This window comes from Malaclemys terrapin, chromosome 2 (genome assembly GCF_027887155.1).
Source record: "Malaclemys terrapin pileata isolate rMalTer1 chromosome 2, rMalTer1.hap1, whole genome shotgun sequence".
Taxonomy (NCBI): domain Eukaryota; kingdom Metazoa; phylum Chordata; order Testudines; family Emydidae; genus Malaclemys; species Malaclemys terrapin.
Genome location: NC_071506.1, coordinates 60194203 through 60207201, shown reverse-complemented (window position 1 = coordinate 60207201; position 12999 = coordinate 60194203). Strand labels below are relative to the sequence as shown.

The following is a 12999-nucleotide window of genomic DNA, read 5'->3' as shown; positions in this document are numbered from 1 at the left end:
TCTAGCAGCAATATATGCATATTACCTTCTGTAGCGAGGCGGTGGGATGCCCCACTGAGGGCCGAACCTCCCCTAACACCAACGTGGGCGGAGCCACCGGGTCTGGCGCCCGCCCCTCAGAGGTCACAGTGCCGACCTGGAAGTATAAAAGCCTGCCTGCAGAGCTCAGTGGAGAACAAGCCGGCGGAGAGAGCAGACGTCTGTGGCCGAGCTCCCGCTTGGGAGACAGCAGCAGGCCGCGACCGGCCTGCTGACTCAACAGGCCAGCCGAGCTTACCGCTCGCCCGTTACCCTGAGGAGGACTGGCCGAGCCTGCCCCTTTCCCGCTATCCCAAGGAGGAGCCGAGCCTGCCCCTTTCCCGCTATCCCGAGGAGAAGCCGAGCCTGCCCCTTTCCTGCTATCCCGAAGAGGAGCAGAACCTACCCTTCGCTACCTACCCGGAGGAACTGATACTCGTGGAGACCACCGAGGACACCTGTTCCCTATATCACTTTCCATTAAGATTGCTGTTTTAGTAGCTATTACATCAGCTTAGAGGGTAGAGGATATTCGCACATTCACGATGGGTACCCCTTATACAGTGTCTCATAAGGATAGAGTTACTCTGATGTCTCATCCCAAGTTCTGGAGTTGTTTGAGTTCCAAATTAACCAATGTATTCATCATCTGGTTTTCTTCCTCAAGTCTCTCTCAACCCTGGGGAAAGGAAAATTTCATACACTTGAGGTAATAAGGGTCTTGTCAAACTATCTTAACAAGATTAAATTGTTCAGGAACACACCTAGACTGTTTATTGCCTTTGCTGAAAGGATTAAGGGTGAGGTATTTTCCTCAGAGCGATTATGAAAATGGATCTCCAACTGTGTAAGAGCAGGATATGAGTTACCGATATTTATGTTAAACCACCTGCCCACTTTAGAGCTCATACCACTAGAGCTAAGACAGCTTCTGCCACCTGTTTTGAAGAATGTCTCTATTTCTGAAATCTGTAGGGCAGCTGCGTGGAGCTTGGTCCACATCTTTTCAAGATACAACTTTTTGGTAGAGGCTTCCAGCTTGGATGCCCACTTTGGTAGAGATGTCCTGAAGTCATTGTTTAAGTAGGACTCCTACTACCCACTTCCAAGCAAACAGGTAACCACAGTTACAGTAAGGTAAGTTATCATTCCTTTTGCAGTTAGCACATCAGTTCTTCCCTTGTTAGGGAGATATAATGGATCACTTCATTTCCCTGGCGATGCAGCCAAGTCAAGGGTGGGTAGTAACAATGTTTTCTTCAAAGTAAAGCTTTTTGATTCCATGTAACAGTTAGAAATAACAGCTACAAGAAGAAAATTTGCTAAAGAAGGGCTGTCAATTGCTATTTGTTATTAATTAACAAAAACGAGTAACTGTATAAGCTTTACTGCTGGAGTGTTTTTCCTGGGAATTTAATATAGAGTAATCAGATATCGAAATCCTTTTTCCAAACTTCTGTATTTTTTCTCAATAGGTTAGTTTTTTCATCACCAGTTTCTGGACTCAATTATTTTGACCATCACTTTTATAAAGTGATGGTCAGGATGAGTAAGTGACCAGACTTGGTCTTTTTTTCCCCTAAAATATATTTATCTATAGAAACAGATATCTTTGGAGCCTCCAGGGAGCCCTGATTTTTTTTAAGTGAGAAACTTTGTTTTCCCTCCTGAGATTTTCTTAGATCCTCAGTACAGGATGGCCGCTCTGAAAGAGAGGCGCAATGCCTGTGCTGCCTCTCCCACTTGATGCCATCATCACTTCCTCTGGCTTTGGATTGGGTGGAGCCTGTGTGACGTACCAAGAGGGTCCTTTCTGAGAAGTCTAGGCCTGATGAGTCAGAGGTCTGTGCTCTCCCCTCCTTTCAGAAGTAGGAGAGAGTTTCAAGATCAAAGGTGGAAGGCTTAATTGTAGCCAGATTACTGAGGTGCCCTGCAGCACGCAACCCCTCTCTCTCTTTGTAGGCCTGGATATAAGTAACTTGCCTCATTTCTTAGTGGGCATGACTGAGAAGATAAATGGATCAGTAGTCTAGAGACAGCATGTCTTTACTGGCTAAGATACAGGGGAACACTCTGGTACCATTTAGAATAGACAAGATATGCCTGTAATGTAAGATGAGGTAAAGAGTATGTGTGCCTGCACAGTGTGTGGTCAGAGCATGCTGTACAGGGATTGGTTCCTGCAAAGCAACCAAGCCAGTCCGGAAGCATATGATGCGCAGTGTATATAGTTAAGGATGTATATGTTGTTAGTCTTGATAAAGATGTTATATAAGGTAAAGTGCTTCTGTGTAACTTTATAGTGTGGTATGCTCTATACCCACCCCATACACTTTAGTCTGATCAACTCAGTGTAGCTTTGCTCTATACCAAATAAAGGAACCTGAGTGATAAGACTGGAGTTGAAATGAGTTCTTGGGGAACCGAGTGGAAAAGATCTCGGGGAAACCCCAACACTGTTCACTGTCACTTGGGGGCATGGGGAAATCTGTTTTTCCCTACATGATTCTTTGGAGCTGTCCCTTATTTATGGTGGTCCTATTTCCTACTCTTGCCAGGTGAACCTGAAGCAGGGAGAGAGACTAAAAGATGTGAGTGACTTAATAGATTCTTGTTAAACATGACAAGAATTGAACAGAATCTTTGGTTTAGAGCCTGTTTTGCTTCAGGGATTTTAGTGAGAAACGAACCCTAATAATCTATACATGTTAGATTGTATGGTGTGTCTTTCCTGCTCCCCTGGCCCCTTTGTTTTATGCAGTGTTGTTGTAGCCATGTTGGTCCTAGTATATTAGAGAGACAAGGTGGGTGAGATAGTATCTTTTATTGGACCACCTTCTGTTGGTAAGTGAGACAAGCTTTCAAGCTTCACAGAGATTTTCTTCAGGTCTGGGAAATTTATGCAGAGTGTTAAAGCTAAATACAAGATGGAACAGATTGTTTCGCATTAGTAGTTAAGACATATTTCAAGGGACCATTCAAGGTGAAGTGGCCCCTCCAGTCATGAGGAGGGAATAAGAGCAGCTGGAGGGGGGGATTGTTCGTGTGCTATAGATTATTGTAATAAGCCATAAATCCAGTGTCTCTATTCAGTCCATGATTTTTACTGTCTAGCAAAGTTATGAATTTAATCTCCCAGGCTCGTCTTTTGAAAGTGTTGTGTAGGTTTCCTTTGAGGAAGAGAACTGATAGGTCAGATATAGAATGATAGCTTTGTGAAAAGTGTTCACCCACAGGTGATGTGGTGTTTTTCGTCTGTTATCATTTTCCTGTGTGAGTTCCAGAACTTCACTCCTCTGATGGTTAGAAACCTTCGCCTAATTTCAAGCCTGAACTTGTTGATGGCCAGTTTATATCCATTTGTTCTTGTGTCCACATTGGCGCTTAACTTAAATAACTTCTCTCTCTCCCTGGTATTTATCCCTCTACTGTATTTATAGAGGGCAATCATATTTCCCATCTGTCTTCTTTTGGTTAGGCTAAACAAGCCAAGATCTTTGAGTCTCCTCTCAGAAGGTAGGTTTTCTATTCATCGGGTCACCTAGTAGCCCTTCTCTGCACCTGTTCCAGTTCGATTCATCTTTTTTAAACATGGGAGACCTCATTTGGAATACCATGTGCAATTCTGGTCTCACCAGTGCCTTGTTTAGTGGTACTAACACTTCCCTGTCTCTACTGGAAATACTTTGCCTGATGCATCCTAGGACTGCATTAGTTTTTTTCATGGCCATATCATATTGATGGCTCATACTCCTCCTGTGATCAACCAATATACCCAGGTCTTTCTCCTCTGTCACTTCCAACTGATAAATCCCCATCTTATAGCAAAAATACTTGTCCCTAAATGCATGACTTTGCACTATTAAATTTCATCCCATTTCTATTACTTCAGTTTACAAACTCATCCAGATCTTCTTGTATGGCATTCCAATCCCCTCCCAACTTTGTGTCATCCACAAATATTATTAGGACACTTGTGCCAAGGTCAGTAATAAATATGTTAAATAAAATTGGTCCCAACACTGATTCCTGAGGAACTCCACTAGTAACTTCCCTCCAGCCTGGCAATTCACCTTTCAGTATGACCTGTTGTAATCTCCCCTTTAACCAGTTCCTTATCCACCTTTCAGTGATTATATTAATCCCCATCTTCTCCAATTTAACTAATTATTTCCCATGTGGAACTGTATCAGATGCCTAACTGAAATCCAGGTAGATTAGATCTACTGCATTTCCTTTGTCTTAAAAAATCCATTATTTGATCAAAAAAGGAGATCAGGTTGGTCTGGCACAATCTACCTTTTTTTAAAACCATGTTGTATTTTATCCCAATTACTGTTCAACTCTATGTCCTTAACTGCTTTCTCTTTCAAAATTTGTTCCAAGACCTTGCATATAATTAAGGTCAAACTAACAGGCCTGTAGTTTCCCGGATCACTTTTCCCTATCTTAAAAATAGGAACTATATTAGCAGTTCTCCAATCATAGAGTACCACGCTCGAGTTTACAGATTCATTAAAAATTCTTGCTATTGGACTTGCAATTTCATGTGCCAGTTCCTTTAATATTCTTGAATGGAGATTATCTGGGCCCCCCAATTTAGTCCAAAGAAGCTGTTTGAGTATGACTTCCACCTCAGATGTGGAAATTTCTACGTCTATATCCTTGTTGCCATTAGCCACCCTGCCACTACCCCTAAACTCTTCAAAAACTTCATTAAAAACTAAGGCAAAGTGTTCAGGTTTTGGGCTATGCCTAGATAATCTTTAATCTCCACCCCATCATCAGTGCTTAGCGGTCCCACTTCTTTCCTTGTTTTCTTCTTATTTATATGGCTATAGAACCTTTTACTATTGGTTTTAATTTGCTTTGCAAGGCGCAACTCTGCTTGGCTTTTGGTAGTTCTCACGTTATCCCTACACTTTCTGACCTCCAAGAGGTAGCTTTCCTTGCTGATCCCTCCCATCTTCCATGAATTGTAGGCTTTCCGCTTTCTCTTAATCACCTGTTTGAGATGCTTGCTCATCCAGCTTGTGCTGCAACCCTTCCCTACAAATTTTTTCTCCTTGCTTGGAATGCAGGCTTCAGATACTTTCAGTCAAAGTTTCAGAAGCTAATTCCAACCTTCCTCCACATTTGGATACTTGAAATCTTCAGTCCAGTCCACTTCCCTGAATAATTCTCTTAATTTTTTTAAGTTAGCTCTTTTGAAATCAAGGATCCTTGTGCAGAGTTATTTTTGTTTATCCTTCCACTTAGTTTAAATTGAATTAGCTCATGATCACTCAAACCAAGATAGCCCTCCACAATCATTTCTTTTATGAGGCCCTCCATGATAGACACGCAGCCTTAGTCTTAACTAGTTATGCCAAACAATCTGTTCCATCTTGTATTTAGCTGTGACTCTCTGAGTAAGTTTCAAAGACCTGTGTAAGCTTGAAAGCTTCTCTCTCACCAACAGAAGTTGGTCCAATAAAAGATATTACCTTACCCACCTTCTTTCCCTCTCCCTTTTGTCATTCATTACCCACTTTACAAGAAAAGCTATTGACTAGTTATTTCTATAACACCTGAAGGGTGGTAAGAAATTCCTAGAACTTAGATGTAATATCCTCACAAGTGAATTGGGAGGAACAAGGAGTAATGGAAGAACTGGAGTGGGAATAGAGGAGAGAAGACAATTTGAATAAGGAGCTAGTAATCAGTTGAAAGTCCCTTCCTATAACTGCCTCTTCTTCTTTGATGGTTCCTATCGTATTCCACTGAGGGTTATACACGTGTGCCATGCATCTGGAGCTGGAACTTTTGAAATTAGTAGAGTGTGTTGGTCCATGCATGCACCCTTGATCCGTCTCATGGTTACATCCAAGGTGATAAAGGGTGAGGTGTACTAACTGTGCCCTCGGTTCCTTCTCATCACAGCACTGTCCAAGTCGGAGCCTCTTCTGAGGAGAGGTCTCCATGCCCTTGTATTATGTCGTCTCCTCGGAGGGTGTGTTTCCCCACGCTAGACTTGCCTGCTTTGGGCCACGTTCCTGCCCGGTCCCCTAAGGCTCCTGTTGTTCCAACATTCCGACAGCATTGCATTTGAACCAACCTCTGATTTCTCAGGGTCGGAGGATTCGGACGGCGCTCAGGCTCCGCCCTTCCTGTACTGCTGGTATGACTACTCCAAGGCCCTGCCAGCTCAATGGCAATATCTTCTCTTTACACAGCACTAGGGTCATTGGTACCCTGCTCGTGGGGCCCATATCAGCATCCATTGGAACTGCTGGGATGGCTGTACTGGGGATCATGGCTGCAGTATCCACCATTGGAACCTTCCCGCTCTGCTCATGAAGAGTCTCCTGTCTGCCCCCTTCAGCCATCATTGAGCAGGCGTTCCAAACTGCTGTTAGAAGATGTGTTGCTTTAGTCTGACTCTGACAGTACCTCCGGAACCTGAGTGCTTCCCTTTGTCTTCCCTGGATACTACGGTGTCCTTGACTCCCTCCTCGCCCCTGGACGACTATCAACAATTCCAGGATCTGCTCCATAGGGTGGCTAGTGCCCTCTACATTCCACTGGAGGAAGTGCAAGATAAGCAGCATCAACTAGTTGATATCTTGCATACCTCGGTACTGGCCCAAGTGGCCCTACCAATCAACGAGACCATCCTTCAACTGGCCCAGACTGTCCAGCACACTCCAGCCACTTGCACACCCACCCCCAAAGGGGCAGAGAAGAGGTACTACATGCCTCCAAAGGTGTGTGAGTTTCTTTTTCACCCACTACCCAACTCCCTCATCATTCAGGAGGGATGGAATGGGCCCGTCAGCAGCACCCACATTCCACCCCAGCAGATAAAGAGGGCAAACGCCTGGACCTTCTGGGCTGCAATGTTTTTTCCTCTGCCAGTCTCCAGTTTCGTATTTCAAATTTGTTTGTGAAATATGACTTCCTTACCTACAGCAAGCTAATGGATTTCACAGACAAACTGCCCCAGCAGGATCAAGCCCGATTCCAGACTACCCTAGAGGAAGGAAAGCTGGTTGCGAGGACAATGCTGCAGGCTACAGTGGATGCAGCAGACACTTCTTCGCGCACAATGGCTATGGGGATTGTCATCTGAAGAGAGTCCTGGATACTCCTGAGGGAGTTCCAGATCACCATTGAGGGCCTTCCTTTGGATGAGTCTCATCTCTTCAATCAAGAAGACCGTTGACTCCCTTCACTCCCTCAAAGACTCTAAAGTCACTCTTTGATTGCTGGGGATTGACACGCTGGCGCCCAAGTGCAAGTTCTACTGCCTACCGCCGACTCAGCGATTCAGAACTCCCAAATTCTTCCAACAGCAGTCCTGTGAGCCTCCTTGCAAATGGTAGAGGACCCAGTGACCCCGTCCCTCAGGTTCATCATCGTCATAACCTTCTGCATCTCGTGACCAATCTTCATAGAATTGTTATTCCTGAGTACACTTTGAGAGCGCTAACCATCATGCTTTATACCATGCACCTGAACCACCCCCTTTGCAGGGTGCCTAGCACTCTTCTTAGCAACTTGGAGTGCGATAACAGACAAGTAGGTCCTGGATGTTATTCGACATGGCTATAGGATCGAGTTCAAAACACTACCTCACCCACATCCCCGCCCCGACCCCACTTCGGGGATCACTCTCACGACAGTATCCTTGCCCTAGAAGTGGACTCGTTGGTGCAAAGGGGGGGGTGATAGAACCTGTTCCCTCAACCTGTCAGGGAGCGAGGTTAAGTTCCACCTACTTCCTAGTCCCCAAGGAGAAGGGTGGGTGGCGACAGATCCTCTACCTCTGCTGTCTCAACTGCTTTATACGAAAGCCAACATTTTTTGTATGGTCACGCTGGCAGCCGTCATTCCTTCCTTAGAAAGAGGCATGTGGTTTACAGCTCTCGATATGCAGGGTGCTTACTTTCATGTGGATATCCCTCCTATCCGCAGATACTTCCTGAGATTCATGGCAGGTCATAGTCACTTCCAGTACAGACTCACCACTGCTCCACGAGTCTTCCCTAAAGTCGTCTCGGTAGTGGCAGCCCACCTCTGGCGTCAAGGTGTCCTTATATTCCCTTATCTCGACGACTGGCTGCTGGTGGCCCGATCAAGAAAGGAAGCTCGAACATCGACCTCTTATGCTGACCCCCAGTGAGAAGAGGAGTGTGAGCAGCATAATGTCGAAAAATTTACTTTGGATCCCACTAAATCCCTAGAATTCATTGGGGCACGCATCAACACGATCTCATCTCATGCCTACCTCCAGAGGATAGGTTCCAGGAGCTAATTTACAGGGTGCTATCCAGTCCTTCTGTCCCAGTCAGGACCTGCCTTTCTCTTCTTGACCATGTGGTGGCTTGCATTTACATGACTGCCTTCACTTTTGCTGCCTACAACTGTGGCTCCATAGGGTCTACTTTCCCACGCAACACTCTATGGACTTTCTACTCACTCTTTCCCATGAGGTTCTTTCCTCTCCTCCCTCCACTGGTGTATGGATCTGAGTCAGGTTTCTAGTGGGATACCATTCCTTCTGTCTTCCCCTCCCACCACAATTATCACAGACGCATCATCTGCTACAGATGCCTTGTTCGGAATGGCCCATGTGGATGAGCATATGACTCAGGAGACATGGACTGCTCGAGAGGCCCGGATGCACATCAACATCCTGGAACTTCATGGTTTTCCAGAGAGAGAGTGTGTTTCTCCCAGCCATTCCTGTCACATCCTCAGCATGTCAGACAACACCACCATCTGCTACATCAACAAACAAGGGGGCTTGGGATTGGTGCATTGCCCACAAGATCCTGTTGTCGGCAGCATACCCTCCCACCACTCAAAACATGATTGCGGACTCTCTCTCAGCAGGAAATTTGTGACCGACCATGATTGCAAGCTTCATGGTGCTGTGGTCACCAGCGTTTTCAACTGTTGGGTGACTCCTACCAGGGACCTCTTCACCTCCCAAACCAACAGCAAACGCACCCAGTACTGCTTCAGGGGAGGGCTTGGTGCCCTTTTCCAGGGTGATACCCTAGTCCTCCGCTGGCTGGATCAGTTCAATTACGCCTTTCCCCCTCTGTTGCTTGTGCTATGAGTCCTGCACGAGGTCAAGTGGGAGAGTGAGATGTTCTTTTCCGATAGCCCCATTCTGGCCTCGCCAGTTCTGGTTTCCCCTTCTCTGAATGTCAGTGCACTTTCACGGTCACCTCTCCCAGATGATGGAACCATGGAACAGAGAACAGCCACACTGAACAAGGCATCCGTAGCAGTCTTGCACAAAGGCATAATGGGAAGAGAAGGTATGTACTGAGCTCCATGTGACTACCTTACATATGTCTGTAAGAGCATGTCATGAAGCTCAGCTGTAGTTGGTTTGTGCTCTCATGGAGCAGGCCCATATCCCACAGGGCAGAGACATCCCTGATAACTGGTAGCAGAGCATAATGCACCCTGACACCTACTTCGAAATCCTCTGAGTGGAAATCACTTGCCTCTTAATGTGTTCAGTTATAGCGACAGTTTGGGGGACTTCCTGAAGGGTTTCATCCACTGCAGATAGAAGGCCAGGGCCCTGCGGATGTCAAGGGAGTAAAGGCGCCTTTCCTCCACTGAGGTGTGAGGCTTTTGAAAGAAAGAAGCTAAGTGTATAGGCTGGTTGAGATGAAAACTAGAGATAATGTTAGGAAGACACTTGAGGTGCAAGTGTAGGGAAACTGTCTTTATGAAATGCAGTAAATGAGTGGGGTGTCGGCCATCATGGCCCCCAGTTCGCTAAGCCATCTCGCAAATGTGATACCAACCAGGAAGGCGACCTTCATGGAGAGGAGAGAGAGAGAGCACAAGGCCACAGGTTCAAATGGTGACTTCGTCAGCGTCTTCAGGACAAGGCTGAGGTCTGCTTGGGGAGCGATGGGCTGAATAGGAGGGAAGCTTCAAAGGAGGCCCTTCCAAAACCTGGAAGTCAATGGGTGAGTAAAGAAAAAATGCCCTTCCAGCAGAGGGTGGAAGGCACTGAGAGCAGCCATGTGGACCTTGATGGAGTTGAGAGGCGAGGCCAGACATCTTTAGGGAGAGGAGGAAGTCTAGAAGAGGAATGTCCACTTCCTCAGGGACAAGATCCTTCTGCTGGACCCAAGAGATGAAATGCTTCCATTTAGTCTCATAGGATCGCTTTGTGGACTCTTTTCTGCTACTCGAGAGGATGTTCTGCACTGCTAACAAACATTCTCTCTCTAATGAAGATGCCCATCCAAAACCCAAGCCCAGAGGTGAAGAGTCTGGGGATCAGGAATGCCGAATCCTTCCACCTTATTGTGTGAGTAACTCTGGGAGAGGTGGCATTAAAAGTGGGGAGCGCGCTGACATGCAGAGAAGAAAGGGAAACCAGAACTGGCGAGGCCAGAAGGGGGCTATCAGAAATGACTGTTGTGCTTTCCCATTTGACCTCGTGCAGGACTCACAGCAGAAGTGACAGAGGGGGAAACCTATGAACTGATCCAACCAGCGGAGGACTAGGGTATCACCCTGGAAAAGAGCACCAAGCCCTCCCCTGAAGCAGTACTAAGTGCATTTGCTGTTGGTTTGGGAGGTGAAGAAGTCCCTGGTAGGAGTCCCCCAGCCAACAGGATCTTGTGGGCAATGCACCAATCCCAGTGGTGAATTGCTTCTGTGTAGCGTGCAGGAGACCTCATGCCCCCTTGCTTGTTGATGTAGCAGATGGTGATGATTTTAACATTTGAATTATTTTTAGCCAATGTCCTTTAGAATGCTGGATTTTCCAAAAATTAACTTAGCGACTGACTATATAGAAAGCGTCTCTGTAGATTGTTTGTTTGTTTTAGAACATTGTGGATTTTCAGTTTGGGATATTTCAGTTTATTAAAATAAAGCTTCTTCACATTAATACCACCTGTTGTAATTCCTTATACTTACATGAAGTATGCTTTTTTTTTTTCATGTACCAATAGCAATGAGTTCCTTGTACCAGATTGTAAGAGCAAATCTTTGGGAGAGGGGAGCATGTGATGTAAACTAATAAAATGTTGTGAGGCCAGTTTAAAATATATAAAACATCGGGGGTAGCCAGTTAGGAAGGTGAGGTATAGACATATCTTCTGCATGCAGGGAAGTTAAACCCACTCTGCATCAGGCCTGAAGTATTTTATTCTCCCTCGGGCTGAAAAGAGATGTGTATATAGGCAAAAGAAGATAGTGTTTGGCAACACGTTTGGTTTTTTTTATAACCTTGGAATGCTCCTTTTTTTATATCAGACTCATTGACTGACTTTTCAGTGGGGTGTTTGACCCCAGTCCACAAAAGCAGGCTCACTATCAGAGAGCAAGAACAGTCCTCAAGGTCAACCATCAGGTATGGAGGAGGGCTTGTGTATTTGCAACCCAGTTCTGTCCAGTGACAGTGAGCATTTTGAGGCAGCAACTGTTCAAAAAATCCATGGGACATTGGAGAGCATCATGACCAAAAAAAGACTTTCAGTAACTTCATATCTACTGAACCTTTAATTTAATACAGATATAGCCTGTTCCTATACAGACCTGCCTCAAATGCAGCATGTCATTGATAAGTATTTGGGTGATAACAGGTCTCTCATCCTTTATATCATTAAATAAGTAGAAGGAATAAACATTAAATGTAACAAGAAGGTTGCATTGTGGTGATGGGATTATTTTAAAGAGGAAACTATAAGCCTGTTTCTCCTCCTCCACAGGTGATGATATTTCCCTGGGAGATGCTGATGACATTTTGAAGCAGTTTCCATATAAAGGTGGCAGAAGGCCCACCTCTGTTGACACAGTAGCAACAGACCCCTGGCTGCGACCTGGAACATCAGAGACCCTGAAAAGATTTATGGCTGGGCAGTCAAACCAGGCTAAACTTTCTTCTGAAAACACATTACCCTTTGGTTGGCAGGGACTGTCAACTGCACATGGTTAAATAAATCTATATTGAAACCAGCTGTGCCTTTAATCATAGAAGGAATGTTAATCACAACTGCACTTTTAACATGTTCATTTTATGTTCTCTTGTAAGAATAGTTTTGTAAATAAATATTGTGAGCTACATGTATAGTTTTTTTTAATGAAATGTTAAAGAAGCAGAAGCTGTAATGTAAATGATTTCTTTAAAAGGGAAAACAGACTCTGTACAGGATGTTTATTATACCAAAGTAGGGAAGTGGAGGTTTTTTGCGCTCTTTCTATAAGTTACACTGGTCAGTATGGTACTGATATTTCCAGTCTTAGGTTTGAAGCTTGTGTGAATGTAGTATTAGATAAAAGAGAACTTTTAACATAAAAACTAAGAATCTAGAATGATTCTGCCAACATCATAGCATAAATGACAAAGCTTATATTCCTTTTACTCAAGTACTTCATGTGATTTTTTTTTTTTACCTCAATGCAGCAGTAGCTATTTAAAAACAGTGATAAGGGATTGTTGTTATAGCCTGTATTTGTCCAGTATTCAAGAGTTCCTGAATCACTATTATGGGATCTACATGGACAAAAGATTTATGTGAACAATTGGCCATTGCTGTTCCACTTACTAACATTTTGCTTTCTTTTCCCAATCAATTGTGTGCTAAAATTCTAATTATACATTTCTGCTTCTTACTATTTGTGTTGATAATGCAGATATTGTTGAGTGAGAATTGTTAATATTTAATTTATGGTCATGATTTAAAACAATTGATGAAAATAAATTATATTTTATTACCAAAATTTAAAGTTTTCTCCACCTTTTTTGGAAATGAGGGTGAGAAGTCTTAAAGAAAGGCATAGCTTCTATAGGTACACTAGCTTCTGCCTATGACATAAAGGGGAGGGGAGGGTCCAAGGACTAGAAAAAAGGTTACTAACCTTTTTGTAACTGTTGTTCTTCAAGATGTGTTGCTCATGTCCATTCCACATTAAGTGTGCATGCATTGCATACACATCCGCCGCAGATTTTTC

General features: G+C 44.4%; 1 protein-coding gene across 7 annotated transcripts in view; it reads left to right on the top strand.

The window, feature by feature from the left end:
* CSPP1 (centrosome and spindle pole associated protein 1) overlaps positions 1-12762 on the top strand; it is a 156550-nt gene extending 143788 nt beyond the window's left edge. For 5 of the 7 annotated variants that reach the window (XM_054019063.1, XM_054019064.1, XM_054019060.1 and 2 more), the window contains one exon: positions 11757-12762. In XM_054019063.1, coding sequence (XP_053875038.1) covers positions 11757-11983 — 227 coding nt within the window. In that variant the 3' untranslated portion in view covers positions 11984-12762. Of the gene's footprint in view, positions 1-993; positions 1136-11301; positions 11324-11756 lie in introns of those variants that run through there. The other 2 variants (XR_008443876.1, XR_008443877.1) reach the window with 2 other exon arrangements.
* Positions 12763-12999: the final 237 nt, after the last annotated feature.